General features: G+C 36.1%; 1 protein-coding gene across 7 annotated transcripts in view; it reads right to left on the bottom strand.

Annotated features, from left to right (window-relative positions):
* The window catches only part of HACE1 (HECT domain and ankyrin repeat containing E3 ubiquitin protein ligase 1), a 118,515-nt gene that overhangs the window by 21,887 nt on the left and 69,331 nt on the right, over positions 1–27,297 (bottom strand). For all 7 annotated transcript variants that reach the window (XM_070376543.1, XM_070376547.1, XM_070376544.1 and 4 more), the window contains 7 exons: positions 21,980–22,048; positions 21,649–21,736; positions 15,006–15,117; positions 14,819–14,916; positions 14,560–14,647; positions 9,947–10,096; positions 9,203–9,399 (listed from right to left, as the gene is read on the bottom strand). In XM_070376543.1, the coding sequence (XP_070232644.1) occupies positions 9,203–9,399; positions 9,947–10,096; positions 14,560–14,647; positions 14,819–14,916; positions 15,006–15,117; positions 21,649–21,736; positions 21,980–22,048 (802 nt within the window). The remainder of the gene's footprint in view (positions 1–9,202; positions 9,400–9,946; positions 10,097–14,559; positions 14,648–14,818; positions 14,917–15,005; positions 15,118–21,648; positions 21,737–21,979; positions 22,049–27,297) is intronic.

Below are 27,297 nucleotides of genomic sequence, written 5' to 3'. Positions count from 1 at the left end.
TCAATAAATTCATTTAAAACATATTTTGAACTTGATCAAATGACTCAATTAAGTGTAGCCTATTCTTCGTTAAACAACAACATTCTGAGTTATGGTAAGCTATCTTGACACATTTAAAATATACATCATCAAGAACAGTGCCACTTAAAATTTAACCAGCAGTAAAAAAATGTATTTTGGCTCAAATCAAAGTGAACGACCATATCTTTCTGTATATAAACCCCATCATTGTTATTATTCGTGTGTGTGTGTGTGTGTGTGTGTTAGTCGCTCAGTCATGTCCGACTCTTTGTGACTCCATGGACTGTAGCCCACCAGGCTCCTCTGTCCACGGGATTCTCCAGGCAAGAATACTGGAGTGAGTTGCCAATTCCCATTATTATTCTTACATTTTAAATTACCCATCTAAGTGAAACTTCAAGAATTAAAAGCAATATGTATATAGTTCTCACCTCCCAGGAATGAATGCTCTAAGCGCAGAGAGAGAAAGCCTATTTTAGGTTCCTTCTTTTAATCTTTTTTTGGGGGGTTATTAATCTGACACTGTTCCCCTCAACCCCTAAAAAATACCCACAGGCACTGAGCCAACACGTTGTACATGACTCCAGCTATGAATTCTCCATACATCTCAGAGCTACAGAAATGTCACAGTGGATTGCTCACAGCTTTCCCCAACCCTGCATGGCTCTTTCTGCAATCTGGCATGGGGAAAGCTACCATCTATTACCATCTATCACCATGCTATTCAATCTACTCTCACTCCAAATCCCACTCCCAACCACCCAAAGGTTTTTCTCCACTGAATAGGAATTAATCAGATTCTACAAGTTACATCCAGTTATTTAGAGAGAGGGGGACATAGAAACGTGTGCCAATCAAACAGAAACACAAACTGAATCTTCAGGATCCAATCTAAGAAATAAAATATACACATAACAGCTACCAATGATTTTTGCACTAACACATGATTATCTTTTAATTGATGTCTGCTCTAACTAAACTGCTTCATGAAAATACTAAAATTTTTTCTGCTCCATTCATTAATTATATATTTCTCTCAAGAGATTTTGCTTTTATTATCTTAAGGTACTATTCACTTGAGTCATTAATCAACACCTCAAATTATGAAGCATGAACTGCTCAAGTATAGTTTTATCTATTTTAATTTGCCACTGCATCCCATATTTATCTGAATAGTACACACTTTTCTATCAATTAATTCCTATTATTTCCACATACATTCTGTTTTAAAAAATTAATTTTCACAAATATACTATTTCCCACACTTATTTTTGTAGCTCTGGTCCATAGTTATTGGATATCAATTTGTGAAAAATCAGTTCCTTCAAATCCCAGTCTCCATATTAATTTAAATATGGAGAAATCTTGGTCTAAGTTATTTCTCAGTAAAATAATAAAATCCTAGCCAGCACAAATTCTTCTGAGTTGTTTAGTAAAGTAAGTTTTCAGACAGCTGAAAGATAAATGTGTTTAATAGAAAAAAATCTAATCCAACTGTCTCTAAAATGTTTCCCTGCTTCCTTACAGAACACATCCTCAAAGACAGTAACACATATTAATATGTTCTTGATAATACAATTATTAGTATGAACATCAACTATCATTATACACTAATATTTTTACTATTCATACTGTACAGAAATACTACACTGGCTACAGTCCCACCACCTACAAAGGCCAAGTGACTCACCCCGACATTTCATGCTCCTGAGTAACTACATCAAATATCTTAAATGCTCTAAGGAAACAGTCAACATGTAGATGACCATCAGTCCACAAAACACTGGCATAAAGAGTTGCTCAAATAAACATGAAATATAAGTAAAACTTAAAATCTCACTTAATTCTAAGGTATTTAAAGAGATGACATAACTCAGGGGTGAGGGATATTTTAGTCATATTTGCTCCTACCTGAGTTTTGTTAATCCTTTGAGGGCATAAAATAATACCAGATATCACAGAATTAAACTGGAGAATTAACTATACTAAAGAATCTGAGTGAGTACCTGCTCTGGTGAAATAGTTGTGATTATAGAAAGTTTTCAACTTAGAAAGTCTCAGCACAGGCAACTGAGTCAATTCCTAGGCAGGTTGATAAGAAGTCCGAGGTCCTCGAAGAGGAGAAAGGGGTCTGGGGCTCTTGAAGTGGAGATGGGGTCTGGCATTCTCAAGGAGAAAGAAAGGACAAACATCTTTTCTCTACATTCTTAGTCTTAGTCACATAAAATGTTTTTTTCTTTAAGCCTGGAACTGATGATGAGACAACAAACAACTCAGCTTAAACTCTGTGCTAAGGATTATATAACAACAATGTATCCTCCTTGAGGACAGTTTCTCCTTCCTGAAAACCTTCTGGCTAATCCTGTTATCTTAAAATGTAAATTATGGGAGTGGTTCTAGTAAGATCTTTACAACCTTGAGACATTTGATTTATTGTAATAAGCAATTTTAAAAGTATGTAACTCCCTTTTCTAAGACAAGCGAGTGGGGCACTCTCCGTCCCCCTTCTGATGTTTATGTCAGATGCTTTCTCTGTCCCTTTTCATACTTTAATAAAACTCTGCTATACAAAAGCTCTTGAATGATCAAGCCTGGTCCTTGGTCCCGAAGTTAAATCTTCAGAGATCACGAATCTTACATCATTCACCATAAGCTATCATAACAATAAAAAAGAGCCTTAGCAAATTCTTTCAAGCTCAACCCTGAGCCTCATATAAGATAGGTAAGCAAAAAATAACTGCAAAGGGGAAAAAATAAAAACAGTAAGATTGAGATTCAGTTTTCAGACATAATATTCTAGTTAAATTACATAGGTAGTTACAGAAACATTTTGTTTTAAAATCTCCTAGTCTTTTAAATCTATGGAATGAACAATATCATCCCTTGAAATCTTCCTTAAAATTTTAACTTCTTTTCAGGCTTTGAGTCTAAATTATGTCTTTTATGAGGAGTAGTGGTAATGCTGAAAACTGACACCTTTTTTTAAAGCTATTTTTCCTCTTTAAAATTTTTTTCACTATTTCTTAAAAGATATACTTACTTAACCAATAGTTAACTTTTAATAGTGAAAGCAAGATGTTCTTATCCCCCTCGAAGTAAACTGATAATCTTGGACACACCCGTAAAATTGTTTGAAATAATTATTTTTAGTTTTAAATGAACAGTTTAAATGGCATTATAACTGGCACAATGCAATTCACTGTTTGAATATAAATCCTTTAACAATAAAAGCTTCTTTCCTGGGCTTATCCACTTGATTACTATTGCTATCATATGTAAGAGTTCTTACTGAAAATTTCTTCAGGGAAAACTCAAAGGACACCAGGTTTCTTCTGCATGAATAAGTAGGTATAAGAAAAGAGAGGCACATTTAAACAATGTAACATTTTCCAATAATTTATCCTTTACCAGTATATTATTTTTAAGGTCACAAATTAAAATATAAAGATTGATAGTATGATAAATATCCTATTACTTCAGTTTCCTTGGAACAAATTCAGTCACTGAAAACAGTGATTCTTCAGATTACAATTACATGGATTTGGTGATCTTTGAAGTGAATTTTTAGAATATATGAACTAAAATGCAAAGAAAAATATATTCTCCATTGTTGACAAAAAGATACTAAAGATAATTTAAAACCCAAATCGAAAAATACACTCAACATTGAGAACCTTAGACCTAAACTGTTTTAAAAGTTTTCAGAGTACTAAAAGATCTTTCCTAGTATACTTTTCTGAAAACACACATAAGCAATCCACTTTAAGTCAATAATCTATATAGAGAGGTTTCAATTTTTCCCTAGTACAGGCATCAAATGTGTCTGTATGTGAAATAAATCAAATGAAACCGGCAATAAAATACAATAAGTACACACACACTGGGCTTCTCCGATGACTCAGAGAGTAAAGAATCTGCCTGCAATGTGGGAGACCTGGGTTCAATTCCTGGGTTGGGAAGATCCCCTGCAGGAGGGCATGGCAACCCACTCTGCTATCTCTGCCTGGAGAATCCCCATGGACAGAGGAGCCTGGCGGACTACAGTCCATGGGGTCACAAAGAGTCAGATGCGACTGAGCACAGCATAGTTCACATACACACTGAGAACAACCAAATAAAAATGAAATGGAGGAAACTATACCAAGTTTTTCAAATTGAAGTACAAAATGTGCAGCAAAATGATTCAGTTACATATGTGTGTGTGTGTGTGTGTATTCTTTTTCGTATTATTTTCCATCATAGGTTACTACAGTATATTGAGTATAGTTCCCTGTGCTCCATGGTAGGTCCTTGTTGTTTATCTTTTATATATAGTAGTATGTAACTGCTAATCCCAGACTCCTAATTTATCCCTCCCTCCCTTCCCACCCTTACCCTTTGCTAACCATAAATTTGGAAAGCAGACTAAATTTGTATTTGTTACCTTGTTCATATTCACTGCCTTAGTAGATAAAAGACCCAGCAGTTACACAACCATACAGAACTCGATTTAAACTGAGGGTCTACCAGTTACCAATTTTAAGCCCTTAGACAGTTATTTAATTTCTAAAGAAATACAGTGTCATAGTTACAAGCTCAGGCTTGAAATTTATAGACTGTCTGGATTCACATCCACCATTTATTACCCTGCGATTTGGAGGAAAGCAATTTAACCTCACCATGCTTGTTTCCTCACCTGCAGAAATGGGTATCTAGACCTCATATGACTGTTTAAGTTAATACAAATAAAACACCTTTACCAGTGCCTAGCACATTATAAGCACATAATAAATATCACATGCTTTTATTATTAAAGCTGTTTCCACACTGAAGGAATAGAAATAATTACCTCAAAAGGTTGTTACAGTAAATGAGAAATGCACAAAGAACACAACTCAAATACATAAAATATACACAAAGTATTCAATAGGCAGTGGTTATTACTATCACTAGAAAATACAAATGCTATGATGAAGTTAATGGCTAGGAGGATGATGATACCACTTGTCATTCTGGAGCCCATCCACCTAAGCAGCTCATCCTCCAGTTCTTCTTTTTCACCTTCCCAAACAGCTAGTATGGATACCATGTTCCATAAATTCTACATCCTAAAAAGCTATCTCATTTTCTCTATCCTTGCTCCCACTGTCTTATAAAATCCCTTATGCATGCTCCCCAACACCAATTCCACCATCACCTATCAGCTGCCCCGACTCCAACACTGCCCCATTTCAACTCATTCTTCACAATCCAAGCTGAGATTGGTGCTGTTTTTCTTTAAAAAAAAAAAAAAAAGTTTTTAAAAACAGAAATTCAATCATATTGCCCTCTGCAGCATCTGCAATCATCCCCTAGCCCTCAGAGTAACTTTCAGATTTCTAATGGTGGATGCAATGTCTTTCAGGATTTGGCCCCTGTCCACTTCCTTCACCTCATCTTCTCCCATTCACTTACTGTGCAGGTCTAAGCTAACATCTACAACTCTGACCTACCCGTGCTTACCGAAACATCATGCTCTATCATCTCTGTGCTTTCCTCTATGCCCAGAACATTTCTTTCTCCCCTTCATTACTCCTATCTGATCACTTAATGTTTTTCCTCTGCAACTCAACTTCCATGCTATTTCTTACATTCCCTGATATCCTGTCCCATCTCACCTCACTTTTTTCCCCTCCTAGCCTGAATGAACTTTATGATCAGTAGGGTAAAGGTATTAATGCTTAAAAGCCACAAAGCTTACTCTTCAGTTCTAAGAACTAGAACTGAAGGTCTAACAAAAATATTTCATTCCTAACACCATTTGGTCAAGAATTTAAAACTGAAAATGAAAAGTGAAAGAAAAAAGCTCTTCTTTAAAAAGCTGAAAATACCATTTAAATGTAAATGTTCATCCCCTGGTAATTCAGTCATTTTCTAAAGTGAAACGAAAGGGGGTTTTTTCCTTCTAGATTTTAAAACAAATCACAGATACAAAGTTAAATTTAGAAGAGCATTTTATTTCAAATGTGGAACTGATATATATTGTTCTCCCTATATTACCTGTATTTATTAATGTACTTTTTTTAAACAAATGTATTTTGCCTGTTTGGTTTCAGTCTATAATTACCAAAGCCTTTCAATAAAACAGGAATAAATGACTCCCCCATGTGGAGATCAGCTTACATAGACTTTTTTCTTACTAACAAGCTTGGCAAGTCATTTAAGATTCAATATGCTTACAAATTCTGAAGCTGACTCCAAATGTGACAATTATAACTTTCCATCTATAAATAAGTAAAAGGCTGGCCCTAGAATAACAAAAATTCATGACAGAAATATATGTTAAAAATAACATGTCTAAAGAAGACAATTTGAAAATTTTATTTGTAAACTGAATTCTAAATCAAGTGATCAATTTAAGATATTTCCAAAGATTTTTAATTTAAAAAATCAGCTTGCTTATAGCTTACTGGTAATACTAGAAAATGAAAAGGCTCAATTTATTGTGGCTTTTGTTTATATTAGAAATACAAAAGCTGAGAACTAACATATTAGTGATTGAGATCCTCTGTTACTGAAGCTCATCATGAGAAAGTAACACTGACATATATACACCACCACGTGTAAATCAGACAACTAGTGGGAAGCTGCTATGTAAGACAGGGAGCCCAGCCTGGCATTCTGTGATGACCTACAGGGGTGGGCAGGGTGAGAGGAAGGCTCAAGAGGAAGGGGATATACATATAGTTATGACTGATTCACCCTGTTGTATGGCAGAAACCAATACAAGATTGTAAACCAATTATTCTCCAATTAAAAACAAAAAAGCAGTTAGCCTGTCATTAACAAAACAATGTCAATAGTATAGTGTTAAACTTAGAAACAAAACTTCCAAGCTTTTTAATGTTATAGGATTATTCTAGCGTCAGGCTAGACCATGATCAAGAGTATAAACTTAATGTAAGTGTATTTGTATTTATTATTATTAAAAATGTTCCTTTGTTCTAGATTTCAACAGAAAGATACAAAGGCAAAAGAATTAATAAAAAAAACATATTTTTAAAATCTAAACAAAAATCACATCCAAGTGGGAGGGACGCTGTTAGGAGATACGAGTATAAATATAGCTATTTACCATGCAATTGCTAATAAGCCTTTATACTTCCTCATATAAAATGTATCTGAGAGGAATGACAGATCCACCTACCAAACAGTGTATTCACAGACAGGAGTCATGTATGAGGGTCTCTCATGAAAAGCAATCTCTTGGTTACAATGAAGATTCTATTCTATGACTTTATACCCCTAACTGAGAGGAAGTATCCAGTGTAAAATAAAATAACAAATGCACTATTAGTGTGTGCGTGCTGAGTTGCTTCAGTCATGTCTGACTCTTTGCAACCCAATGGACTGCAGCCCACCAGGTTCCTCTGTCCATGGATTTCTCCAGGCAAGAACACTGGAGTGGGTTGCCATGCCCTCCTCCAGGGTATCTCCCCAACTCAGGGATCAAACCTACATCTCTTATCTCGCCTGCACTGGCATGTGGGTTCTTTAGCACTAGTGCCACTTGGAAAGTACTATGAGACAGACAATCTAATAATTAGAATTTTTAAAATACTTCCATTCACTGACAAATTCATCAATCTAATTTTGCTATTTTAAAAGCATTTTAATCTTCTAGAGCTAAACATATTCATTATATTAAAAATATATTAAAAGATCTTCCTCAAGGTGATTAATTTTGCTAACAGGATGAAGAACATTAGACTTGAAACTAGGAGACCTGGGTTTTGGCTCCAGCTTTACCATTAACTCTTCAGACTTCAGAGTCTTCATGTGTAAAATGAGAGGGTAGACCAAATTAGTAAGTATAAATGTGCAAAACTTCAGCTCCTAATTTTATTTTCCAAAACTAAATTTCATGTATTTTTTTAATATGTATAGTATCTAAGTTTCAAAAAGTAAAATTACATAGCTTAACTTAGGTCTTCATTCCTATAGATATGTGAAACCCAATAATCTATTTTTTATAGAAAACTATTCAATAACAACTAATGTTTGAGTTGTGTTTTTCAGTTTACAAAATGCTGGTACCAATTCTGCATGGAAGGTGTTATTATTCCAGTTATACAGAATAGAAAACTGAAGCTCAAAGAGGTTAAAATATGGCCAAGTCTTTTGGCCTTTAAAAAAAACAAACAAACAAAAATTATATTAAGTCTTTAGTCTACAAAATGATTCAATTATTATTTTTATAGTTAGCTGATCCTGAAGCGGTCTTGGAACTAAAATCCAATGAAAGGAAAGGAAAAAGGTTTTAGTTCTGTTTTACCATAAGTTGCTGCTGGTAAGCGCTGCTGCTGCTGCTAAGTGACCGAACTGGAATTCCAAAATCAGATTTTTGACTCTCAATTTCCTAATTTATCAAAACATAAAACATATATTGAAAAAAAAAAAGTGAAAGTCACTCAGTCGTGTCTGACTCTTTGTGATCCCATGGACTGTATAGTCCTGGAATTCTTCAGGCCAGAATATTGGAGTAGGTAGCCTTTCCCTTCTCCAGGGGGTCTTCCCAACTCAGAGACTGAACCCAGGTTTTCTACATTGCAGGCGGATTCTTTACCAGTTGAGCCACAAGGGAAGCCCATATTATATATTAAAGTAATATAACTTTTAACAGTGTAATTTAAAACATGCACCAAGTTTTTAAAAATATATATACAAACAGGAGATATAATAATAAATAAAAATAATCAAGTTATAAAGTTAAAAACAAAATCAAATTCACAGGTCTAACAGAATATAGTGGATCCCAAAAGTGTGTACAAAGTTTAAACACTGGAATTTTTTCTCTGTGTTAGAACTCAATATTTCACTTTTAAAAGATGAAACAGTGATTTAGTGCAAATATGATATTGATGTGAGTTTGTATTTCAAATCGCATGTTTGATATGCACATGCCCAACTTACACAATCAACTGAACTGTGCTCTAGGCTGCTTAAGAAACTGCCTCAGGATATCTAACACAGCACGGAAATGATCCTATACAATTTGAAGTTTATTTGATGGTTTACTCAGTTTAAATATTTTATCTGCTATAAATGTTACAAAACTCTAACAGTAAAAGTTTTTCTAGCTAGTGCCAAGACTTTGGAGCAATTAGCAAAATATCAGGGCTAAGTTGCAAACAATGGCTAAGGTAAAAATTTGAATACTTACTTTGTTATTTTGTGTTACAAGAATACTTCCACCCCCAGGTTTCAAGGGCACCTCTTCCATTGCTCCAAACACATCAGTCTCAACAGAAAAAGTTAATTCTAGACCCAAATCACTAATATCATTATCTAAAATCCATTGCAAGTTTTTGGCATATTCTGGATCAATGGATGCCACATCTTGGTAATTCACAGGAATACCTAAAAATGCAAACATACAGCAGTTATATTCTAAATGTTTCTGCCTTTCCTTATCTGTTTAATGGTGAAACACTGCCCTCTACAGATACTCTGTAAAACTGCAAAATATTACAATCCAATTCAGAGCATGATTTAAATGAACGCTAATTCCTAAATTTGGAAGTCTGTAAATTTAAGCTTATGTTACTGCCACATTTCTACAATTAGCCTTTCTTTGAAAGAGCTCTTCAGGAAATTATTATAAACTTTTAAAAGTGCCAATTCTCTTAAGTATATTCATATTAAAATGCATTTTTAGCATAAACATATATACACTAAAATGGGAAAAAATTTTTATCAAAAATGCAGATTATTTTTTCCTCTCTCTCAGGCCCTCAAATGCCTTACATATGCAGACAGCAAAATAGCAGAGCAAAATAACATCAATCAAATAAATCTCCAATCAAAATAAAAATTATTCACCCAACTGCTACGGCTTACTTAGCTTTCCCTGACTATTAAAAAACACTTTAAATTTATGTCTATGGAAATAACAATAGAGCCATACCAAGAATGTGCTTATAGAATGATCTCGTGAAGTAAATGTTCACCAGTTGCCTATGGTTCAGAGCTAATCCCAAGATCTGTCCAGCAAACCGGAAATAGTTCAAGTGATCAGGATTTACAGAGGAGTTGCTATTGGGTTGAAAAGTTGTTCCTATTAAAATCAAGATAAAATAATTTATTTTTAAGATTATGTATAAGAGAGATCATTTCAATGCAGGTAAATTATTAGTTCACAGACAACTTCAGCAAAGCTAAGGTTACATTGTGCATAAACTTCTGTAAGAAGGTTCTGTGTGGAATATTTAACAGTGGAATTGAAAATACTAAAGATAATCATTAATTTTCATATACTTATTAAAGGAAGCCTGTGCAGAGAGAAAATTTTAGAATACTTTTCACTGAAGGTAGCTGGAAGATGTGTCAGAGAGATCCTAGAAACACATAAACAAACACACGTGCACACATGTTCACATTTTCCCAAGCAATGTGGAAATAACTATTTAGGCTGTGAATTAGGGCAGACATTGTCTCATTCATCTATACGTGCCCAGTGTAGCAGGTGTTCACCTCATTTTGTTCCTCAGAGAATAGAGCACTGTAAGAGAATAACTAAAATTTCTAAATGTACAACTGTTTTCATCATAACAAATAAACAAGTTTGAATAGGTACCACTGAGGTATAAAAGTTAAAACAGTATCAGTAATAATTACTACTGCCAAACTCTAGTGCAATGGAGTGCAATTCCATTTATGCGGGGGAAAAAAAGCCTGGAAACAGATAGTGATGAATATACTTAAGGCCAGTGAAGTATACACTTCTAAATGGTTAAAATGGTAAATTTTATGTTATGTATATTTTACCACAATGAAACAGTTTCAAAAAAAAAACAAAACAGTGCAATGGAAAAACCTAAACAGCAAGATTTCAATTCTCTTTTCTTATCTTTTCATGTGATCACTACCTCAAATTACAAATTCTCTCATTCAACAATATTTATTAAGATCATTCTATATATTTCTCTTCTAGGCAACTTGGGCAAAAAGAAAGAATAACTGATAAATCTAATGAAATAACATCAAAAAATAAGTAAAGGAAAAGTAAAGTATTGGAAAGTAAAATGTTGGTTATTGAGCGTACATTTTTGTTTGTGGCCAAATTTATTCAATACCCATCGATGAGCATCACCTCTAACCCCTGCACAGTGCTGGGAACTAAAGACATGAAAGTCTGTCCAAGGACAGTCTCTGTCTCACTTGCTGGATGACATAACAGATACACAACTGAAACTACTCAACAGGAGCATCCATAAACTCTTTGTGCTTCGCTGGTCTTTATCAGTGCTGGCACTGGACTAAATTACCATGACCAGTAAGTCTACTTAAATGTAAGGTACATGTATGGATACTTACAGCTGAATGACTTAAAAGGGCCACTGTAAAGTATCTTTTGAGAATCATTCCCAGTCACAATGTAAGACTGGGTATTAAAAGTCAAAGCAAAGTTTTGTGAGATGAAGAAACACTTCAAAGACAAAAAAATATAATTTCAAAAATAACAATATTCTGAGAATAATCACAATTTTACCTATTTCCCCTCATAAGTCTGTACATAACTTCTTTACGTACTTACCGGGAAATCTGAATTATCAAAAAGAATAGATATAGAGAAATCAGAAGAACAAAAAGGAAATAAGGGGGAAAGTCTTCAGGAAATGCATAAGTTTTTAACTTGAAAATGAATTAAGATAGAATATAAAGTTTATGTCATGTTTTAAGTTCAAATCTGTAAAGCTGTGACATTTCATCATCTCAGAAAAAACCTATTCAATAAGAAAATATCATTTTCACAGAATAGTAATAATAGCCCCTAATATTTATTTCTGATTTCTATGTGCCAGGCATTGGACTAAGCATTTTTAGACATCAGCTGATTTCCCTCTACATTACAAACCACAGGTACTCACCATTTTCAAATAAGGGAATTGAGCTGCAGAAATATTATATTTATAAGCCCAAGATCACAGCAAAAAGGACAGTACAAGGATTGACATTCAGTAGAACACACCAAAGGCACTGGTCCCTCCCCTCCATGACTACTGCTCTATAATAAGCATCTTAATTTAATTAGAAAGCACGTTTTAAAGAAATTACTGTATACATTAGGTCTACCCAAGCATCTCCCATATTTGGGAATCCTAAATGTAACTTTCTAGAACAAGAAAATGTTTTCATCTACTTTTTAATTTATTAATAATATAACCCCAAAGAGAAAACTTATATGGCTCATGAAAAGGACGAGTCACAAACTTTATGGTCTATGTGCTTCAACATATTATCTGCTATAAATCTGTAGAGTAAGTGGTGGTGATGGTTTAATATCTAAGCTGTGTCTAACTCTTGCAACCCCATGGACTGTAGCCTGCCAAGCTCCTCTGTTCCTGAAATTTCCCAGGCAAGAATACTGGAGTAGGGTGCCATTCCTTCTCCAGGCGGTCTTCCTGACCCAGGGATCAAACCCAGATACTCTGCACTGCAGGCTGTCTTCTGCATTATAGGCGGATTCTTTAGCAACTGAGCCAGCAAGAATGAGTAAGTACATCTGGTGTGAAATCTAATGATTTCACACCAAATATATTTCTCAGATATGAAACTAAAGAGACAGCTCAGAATAAGGGACTATAAAGAAAAAACATAAATCTAAAATACAATGTCTTAATATTAAAAAGCAGAGATATTATTTTGCCAAAAAAGGTCCATCTAGTCAAGGCTATGGTTTTTCCAGTGGTCATGTATGGATGTGAGAGTTGGACTGTGAAGAAAGCTAAGCGCCAAAGAATTGATGCTTTTGAACTGTGGTGTTGGAGAAGTCTCTTGAGAGTCCCTTGGACTGCAAGGAGGTCCAACCAGTCTATCCTAAGAGAGATCAGTTCTGGGTGTTCATTGGAAGGACTGATGCTGCAGCTGAAATTCCAATACTTTGGCCAACTCATGCAAAGAGTTGACTCATTGGAAAAGATCATGATGCTGGGAGGGACTGGGGGCGGGAGGAAAAGGGGACAACAGAGGATGAGATGACTGGATGGCATCACCGACTCGATGGACGTGAGTTTGAGTGAACTCCGGGAGTTGGTGATGGACACAGAGGCCTGGCGTGCTGGGATTCATGGGGTCGCAAAGAGTCGGACACAACTGAGCGACTGAACTGAACTGAATGCTAAATCCTGCTTCAGAGATTAGGTCTAAATAGCTAAACCAGGGCTTCATCAAATTTGTCATAAAAATCACAAAGATGCCAATTTATCTCAGAGAAAATAATCAAAAGGTTACAGAAATAAAGCAGCAAGTCCCACATTCCTAAATAATCTCAAATAGACCAAGTGTATTTGAGGAGCCCATCAAACAGGTGAATTCCTGCATTTGCCTAGCATCATGAAGCCCAGCCCCACTTGCTTCTCTTACAGTCATCCTTCTTATTCAGTGGAGATTTCTGGTGGCTTGGTTGAATGCAATCAGAAACTATAATTAATGAGACACTCTCTTCTTACAGAAAAATTTAAACACTGAGAAAGAAAAAATTTTCAGAAAACAAAAGCAACTGTACAAAGCATTTAAAACCTGAAATCCCACCTTCACTTGGATGTAAGTCTTATTAAGTTAGAAAACTCTCAGGTATATCTTATACACATGAGGTGGTAACCACTTCCATTTAGTCTACAATGTATGTGTGTTAGTCACTTAGTTGTGTCCAGCTCTTAGGAATCATGGATGCAGTTCAGCAGTCTCCTCTGTCCGTGAAATCCTTCAGGCAAGAATACTGGAGTGGGTTGCCATTCCCTTCTCCAGGGGATCTTCCCCACCCAGGAATCGAACCCAGGTCTCCCACAATGCAGGCAGATTTCTATACCGTCTGAGCCACCAGGGAAGCCCTTTAGCCTACAATATCAAACTGTAAGTCTGTAGGCAGCAAACAACATTTCAATAAGGAAGAGTCTTTTATCTGTATTACATGATTAAATAAAAGCTTTTTAGTTACCACGTCAATCTTTTAAAAGGACTGAAAACAAAGTTACTATAGTAATGCAAACATACTATAAGTTAAGATTTAATACCATGACTTCTAGACTTGCTTTTAATGATCAAAAAACTTCCCAGAGTTGGAAACTCATATAGGGTTAGCAAATTTTAATTTTTCCAAACAAGGACTTATATTTTTTTAAAAGTTCATCTCCTAGCACCATTTTATAAAAGGAAATTTTAATTCAAGAAAAGTAGACTAAAGGGCAAGCCTTAAATTGAATAAATTTAGCTTTATTTTACAAATAACTGAAGAAAACTTCCTGGAGGCCAGCAACAGTACTTGAGATAAGCATTTGAGAACCAACTGCTTATAGAGGAAAGAATGCTACGCTGAGTCAGGTTCTATTCATGATCCTACCACTTGTGAATGGCTATCATAGACAAAAACTCTGAATTTCAATTTCCTCATCTACGAAAAGGGAACAGTCACCCTAGCTCACAGGCTACTGTAGAAATCAAAGGATAAAAGGCACTGAAGTAGTGCAGTCTGAAAATGTGACAAATCACAGAAAAAGTCATCTTAACTGTACAACTTACCATCAGCTGACTGGGTAAACAATGCATAATCAGGATTGACTATCTCATTAGACAGAATATCAAACCACTCACGGACAACACCTTGACCCTGAGTTCAAGAAAATAAGATTAAGTATCAATAGAAATACAATGATGAAATTTTTTCTAAATTATAATAAGATTAAATTTCTTCCATTATCAATTAAATATTAAACTTTATGCAAAGGCTTTTCAATCTTTTATAGACAGTGATCTTAACAACACTTATTTGTATACCCACCATGCCTTCTTCTCCATGGAACCGTACAGCAATTCCTTGCTTTAGCTTTGCACAATTTGCTTTTGACACAACTTCACAGCTACTCCTAAAAATAGAATCTAAATATGTAGCAGTGGTTAATTTTACATACTAAAATTTACAAAAACTAGTATTTTGTGTCTTATACACATATCATTTCTAAACATACCTCTATGAACCAGCAGGATATCATTTTCATTCACTGGCCTGTGCACCATGTCTGAATCTGGCTGTCCTGAATGCAAATGTTCATAGAACCATTCACAGCGATCTTTAAATGGCTACCCCAACAAATAACAGTGAAATATGTTAGCAGGACTGCAGTCACTTAACTATAAGATTTACTTAACTAGCATTCTAAATGTCCTTTCTACAAATAATCATTCTTATACACTTATAATTAGTTCTAAATAATGATCTGACATTTTATTTACTATTCACAAAAAGGCCAATCTAAGTTGAAATACTTTGCTACCTAGATAGTGTATTTCCTTTAATTCCCTGCATTATCTACAGAGAAGACTTGATAAATTAGAAGAATTTAATATCAGACACACAATTGAACACACACTCTATTTCTTTTAAACCCCAAAAGGTTTGTAAAAATGAATTTCCATATCCAGAAAAATTATGTTGCATATTCCATTTAATTTTCTATGAAAACAATCTTTACACCTAATTCTAACTTCTATCCTTCGAACATATGCAGCAACTAAAATGGAATTTGTTAAACTGTTTTTCTTTCCTTCCTCTACCCTAAAAACTGAAAAATAAGATCTTGTGAACAGTTAAGATAGTCTCTACCTTTTGTTCATTTGCCAGATACGCAAAGTGTAAGTGATTTGTAATTTTATTAATCTGAAAATATTACCAAGTACCTAGAATGTGCGGATACTCCAGGTAACAAGAGCTGTAAAAATTTCACTGCTAGAAACTGTTCAGTATAAAGAGATGAGACTAACACTGAAACAATACAACACATATAATGATACCAAGTTCTAAACAGTAATGTACAGATCACAGTGCACCAAGAATTTTGAGACTGTGTAGATGAGTGGAGTACAAAGGCTTCATGGGATCCTGGTCTGAACCAGGACTTATAAGTGGGTAGGATCTGCTCGAGCAGGAGGAAAAGAAAGCACACCAGGCTAAGGGAGACAAGAAAAAAGGCACAAAAGAAACCACATCCCCTGGAAGAGGCAGTGAAGGTGCCAGCATAACCCTATATACATTGAAGGAAATAAGTTTTTGTAAGTAAATCAAGGACATAATTATGGATCCTTTGAGTCAAGACACAATGGCCACTGAAGGTACCTGGTCAGAGAAATAGCATGGTAAATGCAGTAATTAAAATGAGAGTAGTACCAGGATAAAGGGAGGCCATCTACACAGCAGCTGAAATACTAGTAATTGAGTGATATGGTCCTGGTCATGGTGGGAAAGAATAATTAAGAAAATCTGAAAGACATTACTCCTTTAAGAGAAGGACTCTAAGGACAGAAATTTACATCAGAAATAGCTTAGAGGGGGAACCCCCTGCCCCACCACTATCTACCCCAATTCCTAGAAGGTACTGGTGAAGATAACAAATGAGATCTTATAAATTCTGAATTTAAGGTTAATAGGGATATAACTACTAAGAGCTTGGAAATAAATACTAGAATGTTCTGCAGGTGAGACACTAGAAAGAGTCATGAATGAAGATAATATAGGAGACAAGGTAATATCTCATGTTCAAGACATTAAAGATACAGGGACATACACCAAGAATGGAGAAGTTTATGATCACAGGTCAATACTGAGAATTTGCTTATTACCAAATGATACACACAGCTAGGAAAGTCAAAGGAGAATCAGGGTGCTGCAATACCAGAAAAGGCAACAGTTTCAAGAGATAAATATGATCAATATTCAACACCACAAAGAGGTTCTCTCTCATGCAATTTTTAGGACACCAGTAAATTTCTTTATCTGAGCTAAATATTAGTTTTGCTTCAAAAGACTTAAACACCACTTTCAACCAATTCTTAATAAAATATTTTTATGAAAATAACTTGTGCAAGATTAATTTTTGCCTTTTAATATCTGTTCTTCCAATAAGAAAAAATGTTCCCTTTCCAAAATTAAATGTATAATTTTATCTATACTTCTAGAAGTTTTCCACATCTTGAATAAAATGTTGCTATTGTTATATTCATTACTGGGTATATTTCATTTTTAGTACACAGACTAGAATGTAAGTGCTTGACATTTTAATGCTGATTATTCCTAAAATCTAGGTAAAAGAGGAGAAAACATTACACAGAAGTAATGTATTTAAATACGGGCTTTGAATTTTGATGAACAATGTTTTGAAATCCCAGATCTATCACTACTAGGTTTGTGACCTGAAGGGAATTACCAATCGTCTCAGAACTTCCTACATGTAATCCTCTCAGTCTTCCTACCTGTAAAGTGGGGGAAATCATACCTACTTGGAAGGGCTAATTCTGAGGATTAAATGAAGACAGTTATTATTATAATCATAAATTAGCTAACGTTTATTAAAGCACCTATAAGCCAGGTACTATTTTAAGCATTTAACATGCATTTTCACATATAACCTTTACAATACTCTGAGAAAAAGGGACTCATTATTATTATCCCCATTTTACAGAAGGGAAAAATGCAGAACCAAGAGGTTAGGTAATTTGTGCAAATACTCACCTCCCAGAATCCTAACTTTGGCCACCTAATACGAAGAACTGACTCATTGGAAAAGACCCTGATGCTGGGAAAGACTGAAGGTAGGAGGAGAAGGGGACAATAGAGGACGAGATGGTTGGATGGCGTCACCAACTCAATGAATATGAACTTGAGCAGGCTCCGGGAGTTGGTGACAGACAGGGAAGCCTGGTGCGCTGTAGACCATGGGGTCACAAAGTCGGACACGACTGAGCAACTGAACTGAACTGAGGATGCTAACACATACTGCTCTTATCACTCACACCAATGTTAAAATGACTGCAAATAAGTATTTTAAATGACAATAAACCTTTGCCATTATAAGAGATTAAATATTAAACTCTATCCTTTATCTAGAAAATGAGAACCAGTTTTAAAATAAACACATATGGCAACTTTTTTTAAAAAGTAATTCAAATGTAACATTAAGCTAGTAAGTTACCTGTTAAGATCAAAATATCTCCCCAACACATATATGTACATATGCCTACAAAACCAAAGGACACATTTCTGTATGTAAACTTTCTGAGTACCTGTATTTCCATAAAATAATTCACAAAACAGGACTGATAACAGAGTCTCCGCTTAACAGTATTTGTACAGCAATACAAAATATTGCTCTCCCTTTAACTACCAGGCCACCTGAAAACCACCAACAGAAGAAGAAGTCAATCTTAGCAGAGGTAGTTGTTATTACTTTTTTCGGTCATAGCCTCCAGTTTCTTAGTATAGTACAATGGTGTCTTCTTCCCCCTAATGTGAGTAAGTTGCTAACATGATGTCCAGACAGTCCTAGAAAATACTTTAGTGTATATATCCTACAAACAAGAGAATTCATCTACATAAGCAGTTCACAATCATCAAAATCAGGAAATTAACACTGATATATCTAATCTTCAGACCCCCATTTCAAGTTTTGCCAGGTTCCAAATAATATCCTGTATAGCGTAATGACTCATGAACTGTATTTATTAATATCTGTCTCTTTCATTTGGCACAGTTGTTCTGTGCTTTCTTAATTTTCAGGACCTACATTTAAAGATTGCTTATATTGTAAGTTATATTGCAGAATGTCTCTCAATTAGAGTTAGTCTGATTATTATGGTGTCACAGAGAATGGGACACAATTTAGTGACAGAATAACAACAACCATGATTTCCCATGATTAAATTCAGGGTGTGTATCTTTGTCAACAGTATCTAAGAAGTGATGCCATATTCTCAGTCCTGGCACACTGGTATGTCTGCTGGGACCATTGCCAAACTTTTCCACTGTAAAGTTCCTTTTTAATCTTTATAATTAGTATTCTAAAAGGAGATGCTTTGAGATTATAAAAATATACCACCCTTCATCATAGTTTCCATTTATTCATTAATTCTTTCACTATAGACTTATGAGCTTCAATTTTATTTGCAGTATTTTGCCATCAATATTTATTTTGATGTTCAAATTATTCCAAATTTGGCCACTAGAGCCTATTCAAGCTGCTTCTGAATCATTTTGACACAATCTCATCATTCTTTGAACAACTTTTTTGCACGATAAGATGATGCAGGTTCATCTCACACGTTCCCTAAATTAGCCATTTCTCCAACAGGCCCTAGTCTACTGAGAATGGTATTCAGAGGCCAAGAAGTGGGTCCCAGATTTGCTATATCTATCTACCGACACTGGAAACTCTTAAGTTCACACTGGTATCTTCAATTCTAATTCAACAGTACATGATTCATTGTCTTCCTCCATCTTTTAATTCCTTTCTCCAACAGTAAGACGCTAGGCTTCCATTATCTTTACTAATTCAGTCAACTGCCCTACCTCATACATAATCAATCTTCTGTCACTGATGTGGACCATTCATTGCATAGACACCCTATACCCCACTCAAGCTCTGTTACTCCACTCAAGTTCTGTCAAACTACTCTGAGCAACTATCACCAGCTTGCACACTGGACATCCTCCATATACTGCTCCAACTCACACACTCTATGTTGAGCTCCTCTTCCACACATACACCCTCCTTTAGCACATCCAAGTTCCAAAACCTCTCACTGGGCCACCACTATGCCATGTGGACACCTGTATTGGTTAGGTGACAAAACCCCTTCTGTGAGTCGAGAAGGTGGATAGCTAATCCAGATGGTTTTTGAATGAATCACTCAGGAAGGGAAGAGGGAAAAGGAAGTGAAAAACAGAGACAGTATTAAAAATAACAAACTACCTCTTTCAAAAACTATAAGTTTCTTTTACCTATAATTGCATTTACCCTAGAATGGATAATAGTGTAGATTAAGAAAATGAATTTAAGAACCAGAGAAAATTTTTTAGATTCTAGTTCCCCCACTAAGCAGCTGAATGACTTAAGTTATTTAACCTCTTCAGTAAATAAGTAGCTATATCATATGATTGGTATGAAAATAAAATAATCTATATAAAACAAATGTATGGAACCTGACCTAAAGTTAGCATTCAATAAATGTAAGTTATTACCACTACTTTCTCTTTTATATCATCATTATTAAACAGATGCCAAAGACCTATATACATGTGTATAATTTTATAAGGCTTAGTTCTTAGCTTTTTTTTAATTATTGAAAGGATCACTGTCCCTGAAGACATTTTAAAACACCTATAGCATTTACCTTACGACTAATAACCAAACCTTTGCCTCCAGTCTAGCCTACATTTCAGACAAATTATTTCCTAAAACTTTGGCAGGATCATGTTATTCTCCTGAAATAAAGTTATCAGTGGCTCCTGCTGCTGCTGCTAAGTCACTTCAGTCGTGTCCGACTCCGGGCGACCCATAGACAGCAGCCCACCAGGCTCCCCAGTCCCTGGGATTCTCCAGGCAAGAACACTGGAGTGGGTTGCCATTTCCTTCTCCAATGCATGAAAGTGAAAAGTGAAAGTGAAGTCGCTCAGTCGTGTCCAACTCTTAGCGACCCCATGGACTGCAGCCTACCAGGCTCCTCCATCCATGGGATTTTCCAGTCAAGAGTACTGGAGTGGGTTGCCATTGCTTTCTCCGAGTGGCTCCTGACAGTCTAGCAAATGAAAATTCTTCAATCTGGCAATCATGATTCCATGTAGTATAACCCTAATCTACTCTCATTCCTCACCTACACAAAATTCCTGCTTTAACCAACTTTTCCATCTACATGCCCTGACCCATATCTTGGCTAGAATGTTCATCTTCCCCATTTATTCCTATCAAAAATTTGCATGTTTTTCAAAGTCTAGATTAAAATCCACCTCGTCTTTAAAATCTCCCTTGACTACAGCAGCCAAACACAAGCCCTTCCTCCCTCAAACTCCTGAAGAACTAGGTAAAACTGTGATACTACAATTACAGTATTTTACAGGTATATTTATTATCTCCCCTGCTAGGCTGAATTAAGATCCCTTTGGAGATAGAACATATGCTTTTGATCTCCAAAACAATTACCACTTATTGAATATATATACCAGTCACTATTTAAAACATATTCTTCACAACAGCAGTTTTATGAAGTTAAAGAATCATTATCTCTGTTTTTGTAAAAGAAGATCTCAAGGCTCAAGAATATTAGAAAGATGCCCAAAGTCACATAGCTGGCAAGTAGCAAAATGAGCTTTTCCCAAGCACGTCTCATAAAAATGAGATATACGGAATGAACCCTTGGGAAGGAAAGCTCTCAGGTCAAATAAGTTTGGAGGGTTAACAAAGTTAAACCACTGTATTTACCAAAGGGCTTCCAAAGCCTTTAGTAAACTGCTGATATGCTTTATAAATCCCCAACAAGGCATTTGTTATATTTTCCAAATGTATTTGGGGATAAAATCCCCAAGAACCACTGGCCTTACAGGATTAGTGTTCCATTTCAGGAATGTGACAAGGTGCTATCTTTGCACACAGTAGGCACTCAATACACATTTCTCAAATTTACACCTCATACAAAAGTAACACATTAGGGTAATGCCATATACTAAAGAATAAGGTAATGTCACTTCACTTACAGTAGGTGGTCTCTAGTAATTACTGAATAGTATTCAAATTAAAAACTTAATTTTCCTTAGACAGGCTAAAGAGAGATTTTAAAAAGCACTACCTGTGCCTTTATGATATGCATGAATCTTGACATCAATTCAGGACATTCGAGAAGGAAGTGAAAGTGGTCAAATATAATCTTGGGATTCCTAAAAGAAAAACATGCACTGCTTGTATAAATGGGAAGGATGAGTAGCATTAAGTGACATATAAATTTAGATACACAGATATTGAAATAGAATAAAAATACATATTAACCCACACCTACTATACTTGTACTTGTCAATGAACATTTTTTAGATAATAATAGAAGTAATATTTTTTCTGTTGAGATAAAAACTGTAAGAAAGAAAAAGTTACAAGAGCAGTCCATTAAACCAAGAAAGTTTTACCTGTTAACAAAGCATTTTAAAACTTCATCATGTTTGCAGACAAATTCAATGAAACGGGGCGAAGTCATTCTGTGAAGGGTAAAAAACAATCAGAACACATAGACAAAAGTTGATGATATGGTAAATTTGACTATGTATTGGATTTGACTGGCTTCTAATCAAAAAAGAAAATGGGGATTGGATTTTCTTTATAGACTCTGAGGCATGCCTAGTCAATTTATAATGTGAAATATATAACTATACACACACACTCATATAGATAATAAAATAATTTTTCATTAACAGATGATATAAAGTGACTTTTTAAAAACCTCGAAGTTTTAAGTATCTCTGTTGCCAACATATAATTAAATGATCCTATACAAAGTAACACTCACCATCCTACATGTTAATAACACATATGGATGTTTAAAACTCAAATATTCTGTATTAATTCCAGATCAGTTCAATGAGTATCCTGAAGATTAGAATAGAACCAAAACAGCATTGTATTTTTTATTTCTGCTATTACAAAGAAATTATAGCTTTTCTTCATCAGAAACTGGGTTTTCTCTGCTTTGTAATGCAAGTGCCTGACTTAAGGCTTGGTTGGTGAGGCATCCACTTTAAAGACGGCTATCTTGAATAAACACAATGCCAGCCCCAGGACTAGATAAAGTGCCAGAATGCCTCCCACTGAGGCTCCTGTGTTTAGAGATTCTGGTTAACTTTGATAACTGACCATTTGGATCACCTGACTTTTACTCTTCTCATACTTTATATTCCCACTTGTATGTTTTAAATTCACCAATAAAAAGTGAGTCCTCAAAACCTTTCCCAGGTGGCGGTAGTGGTAAAGAACCCGCCTGCCAATGCAGGAGATACAAGAGACGTGGGTTTGATCCCTGGGTTGGAAGATCCCCTGGAGAAGGGCATGGCAACCCACTCCATTATTCTTGGGATTCCCTGGACAAAGATTTGAAAAATAAAAAATAATCAGAATATTACATGATGACCATATAATTAAAGAGAAACAGAGTGTCTTGGGATGTAATTCATTCATGTCACTATAGGGCCTGACAGCTCAGCTGGTAAAGAATCCGCATGCAATGCAGGAGACCATGGCTTGATTCCTAGGTTGGGAAGATCCACTGGAGAAGGGATAGGCTACCCATTCCAGTATTCTGGTGGCTCAGCTGGTAAAGAATCTGCCTGCAATATGGGAGACCCAAGTTCGATCCCTGGGTTGGGAAGATCCCCTGGAGAAGGGAATGGCTACCCACCCCAGTCTTCTGGCCTGAAGAAAACTATATAATCCATGGGGTCACAAAGAGCCGGACACGACTGAGTGACTTTCATTTTTCAAAATCCAAGTGCCCCTCCACCCTCAACCCCAGGCTTATATGCATATTTTCTCACTCCCTCTACAATAACCTCGCTGTGTGACCCCACATGTGCCATGTAATTTCCAGGTCCTAGAAGTAATAAATCTTTCTCCCCTCAAAGGTTCCCAATGGTTATTGCTGAAGGACATCTGTAATCATAGTAAGAATCAAGGATTAGTCCAGCCACAACACTGGTTATTGATAGGTGGAGACTGGCACATAAAACGGTTGGCATAATCAGCAGGACTGCATGATTACCACTGCAGTAAATCAAGGGGAATGCCTGTTAGCTGCAGCCTGCTTACTATCACTTAACTCAGGTGAGTAACACCATCTGGGAAAAGAGTACCACTTGCTGAGGGTCTGACTTGCTGCGACGTGCTTTTACATAGTGCCCATCATGTGTTGCCTAAGGCATCCACCCCAAAAGGTTATGGATGCCATAATCCAACAATCTCAGAGAAGTGTGATCAAGGCCGTATGGTCTAATGAGATGATGAGACCACTAATGATAAAGACCTTAACTGACTATTAATGTGTGTGCTGCTGCTGCTGCTAAGTTGCTTCAGTCGTATCCGACTCTGTGCGACCCCATAGACAGCAGCCCACCAGACTCCCCCATCCCTGGGATTCTCCAGGCAAGAACACTGGAGTGGGTTGCCATTACCTTCTCCAAAAAAATGAATGGACAAATAAAAAAATTCTAAACCTCTGATGCCAGCGCCTCCTAGGAACCCTGAGGAGGTACACTAGCTCTCTGATAAACACAAAACCTCCTGGCCACTTCCTGGGCATTATTCAATGTCATGCATGCTAATATGCTAAAATTGTATATTACATTTCAGATGCCTGGGAGCTTTTCCCAAGAGCCTGAGCATATGATGCTAATATAGGCAGACCACCATTCTGGAATGCTCCCTTGGGACACCCTGGAAAGGAAAGCAGCCACCTACAAAGGGGCTCACAGTGTTGTCATCTAAAATTTTCCAGGAACAACACATAAGATTAAGGTAAAAAAAAAAAAAAAAAACAAGAAGTAGAAACAGAAATCAAAAACTACTCCTTAACTGACAGAAGATAAGATGGTTGGATGGCATCATTGACACAACAGACATGAGTCTGAGCAAAGTATGGGAAATAGTGAAGGACACGGAAGCCTGGCGTGTTGCAGTCCATGGGGTGGCAAAGAGTTGGACAAGATTGAGCGACTGAACAAGAACAATAGTCTAATACAGATCCTGACCCACTTTCCACTTTCTCCTGCACAAGGCAGAACTAGGAAACATGCCTCATGAGGCTTCCCTGCTGCCAAATCAAAAGCTGACAGGGTTATCAAGGCTGTGAGTGAGGAAAGAAAGGGACACGAGAAGGCAAAAGGCCCCTGGACCCACCAATATTCATTACCAGGGCACTGCCTCCCCTCACTTGGGTATTTAATGCCTGACCCCATGCCAACTTTTCCATCATAGTGATCACTGCCAAGGCTCACTGTGAATGGAAAATATTAAGATGAGGTCCATCCCCTGCTGTGCAAAATTGGCATGATCCAATGGATTCATCATGTCCATGACCAAAGTGACCAAACTGCCTCTTCATTTTTAACCCTGGAAAAGCCCCATTTGACCCTGAGTCCAGAGAATTATTTTTACAGGACACTCACCCTAAGTACAAGGTAGCCCTACTACCTTTTGCTGGGATACAAAAACCATCCAAAAGGCACTAAAAATCCTAGGAGGAAATTTATATTCTTCCTCTGTCCCTGAAGATGTAAGTCTCATCATGTCTTTGAAACATAAATATCCAAGAAGGTAACTAAAATTCTGCCCACAATCACCAGAGACTGAAGGAAAAAGTGGGAGGGAAAGAGGCCTTTTTAAAATATAAACTGTTGTAAAATCTCTCTTACTGAAAATCTAGTCCACACCCTCCTGAAGATAACTTGCCAAAGACAAATACAAATCTTAGAAGTCTCCACAAATCCTAGTAAAAAGCTCTAGTCAGGAGCAGGTAACCTTAACTTGTTCCATCTGCCAGACACAATCTGGACTCAAAGGTAAACTATAAAATAGTAAGTTGTATACTGTTGCACCTGATTCACAGGGAAAATTTTGGAATGGAAACTATAGGGTGGTTCTGTCTGGCTGCATGTTTCTGTATGCCTATGGATATACATTACATGCAAGTGACTTTTTTTCTCTATCTCTGGATAGTATTGACAAAATTAATTTGTAAAAAAAGCTGTATTTAATTGGCTTAAAAATAAATACTATGAATTAAGTATTCTGAAACTCAGTAATACATGAACTAATCCAACATTTTTCAATTCCATGTGATCTGGGATAATCTTCTACAAATAAAAGGTAGTTTAAGTTTGTTAGTTCAATTAAAAGTCATGTCTCAAATTTATCAATATCAGATATAATATAGACATACAGCTTTTATTCTACTTGGGTTTACTATTCAAATAAGTTCATGTTATCTAGGTTACAAAATTTGTCAGTAAGAAAAATTACTTGGGATGATGACCAATTTTGCCTAATGTCTCATGAGACTTTCATGAGTAATCTAAACATAATTGTTAAGAATAAGTGATTTAAAGAGATGTAAGTAGAATAAGAGTTTAGGTGAATTTTCAGCAATAGTTTTGTTGTTGTTGTTCAGTCGCTCAGTCACGTCCAACTCTTTGCACCCCATGGACTACAGAACATCAGGCCTCCCTTCACCATCTTCCGGAGCCTGCTCAAACTCATGTCCATCAAGCCGGTGATGCCATCCAACCATCTCATCCTCTGTGGTCCCCTTCTCCTCCTGCCTTCAATCTGTCCCAGCATCAGGGTCTTTTCCAATGATTCGATTCTTCACATCAGGTGGTCAAAGTATTGGAGCTTCAGCATCAGTCCTTCCAATGAATATTCAGGACTGAGTTCTCTTACAATTGACTGGTTTGATCTCCCTGCAGTCCAAGGGACTCTCAAGAGTCTTTTCCAACACTACAGATCAAAAGCATCAATCCTTCAGCACTCAGCCTTCTTTATGGTCCAACTCTCACATCCATACGTATTTTATGGAATGTCTTCTTAAAAATAGTTTCCCGAATCTCTTTGGTGACTTGAAACTTCAGAGTTCTGCTAAGTTAAATGATGGAAAATTTATTGACTATCTGGGTCATTTCCAAATAAGGTAAAACACTAATACTGAATATCAGTTTATCCACTTTGAGCTTTTCATTACAGAGGGGCTAATGATAAATTTGGTTCTCCTTGGTAAACATGTCTTGTACCACACTGAAAAATTATACTATAAGGAAGCATGTGCTTCTAGAAATTATCAACTTATTCATAAATTTGTTAATACAAAGAATTCTGATATAGCAGGCAGTTTACAGTTGCTTGCTTCTCAGTTTTCACTAGAAAGTAAAGTTTCTAAGGGTTAAGAATTCTGATTAATATATTCAATTTAAACTAGTGAAAATAACAGAGGAACTGTCTCTGAATGCAAGGAAAGTAGGATGTGTTTTGGAATAAGAAAGGTGTTGATATTCAGTCGCTAAGTCCTGTCCAACTCTTTGCAACCCCATGGAATGCAGCATGCCATGCTTCCCTGTCCTTCACAGGGAAGGGAAGTTTGCTCAAACTCGTGTCCATTGAGTCGGTGATGTCATCCAACCATCTCGTCCTATCACCCCCTTGTTAAGAAAATTTTAAGTAATTTTGTCCTAAAGTAAAGCTGGTTATTTCAGAAGAGGAAAGAAGGAAATAAAGAACAAATGATATAGGAAAGACAGGAAGGTGGAACGATACAGAATGAAAGGATTTTACCTGTACTGGCAGGCTGTCTTTTTTCCCCAACAAGCTTTATTATCAATGATATGTTTATGCAATTTTTTTCATCTGCTAAAAGGACAGTTTTCCTGCAGTGTTTGTCTGCTGCTGATAGAGAAAGAAACTGTAAAAA

This window comes from Bos mutus, chromosome 9 (genome assembly GCF_027580195.1).
Source record: "Bos mutus isolate GX-2022 chromosome 9, NWIPB_WYAK_1.1, whole genome shotgun sequence".
Classification (NCBI taxonomy): domain Eukaryota; kingdom Metazoa; phylum Chordata; class Mammalia; order Artiodactyla; family Bovidae; genus Bos; species Bos mutus.
This window is presented reverse-complemented; position numbering and strand designations above follow the sequence as displayed.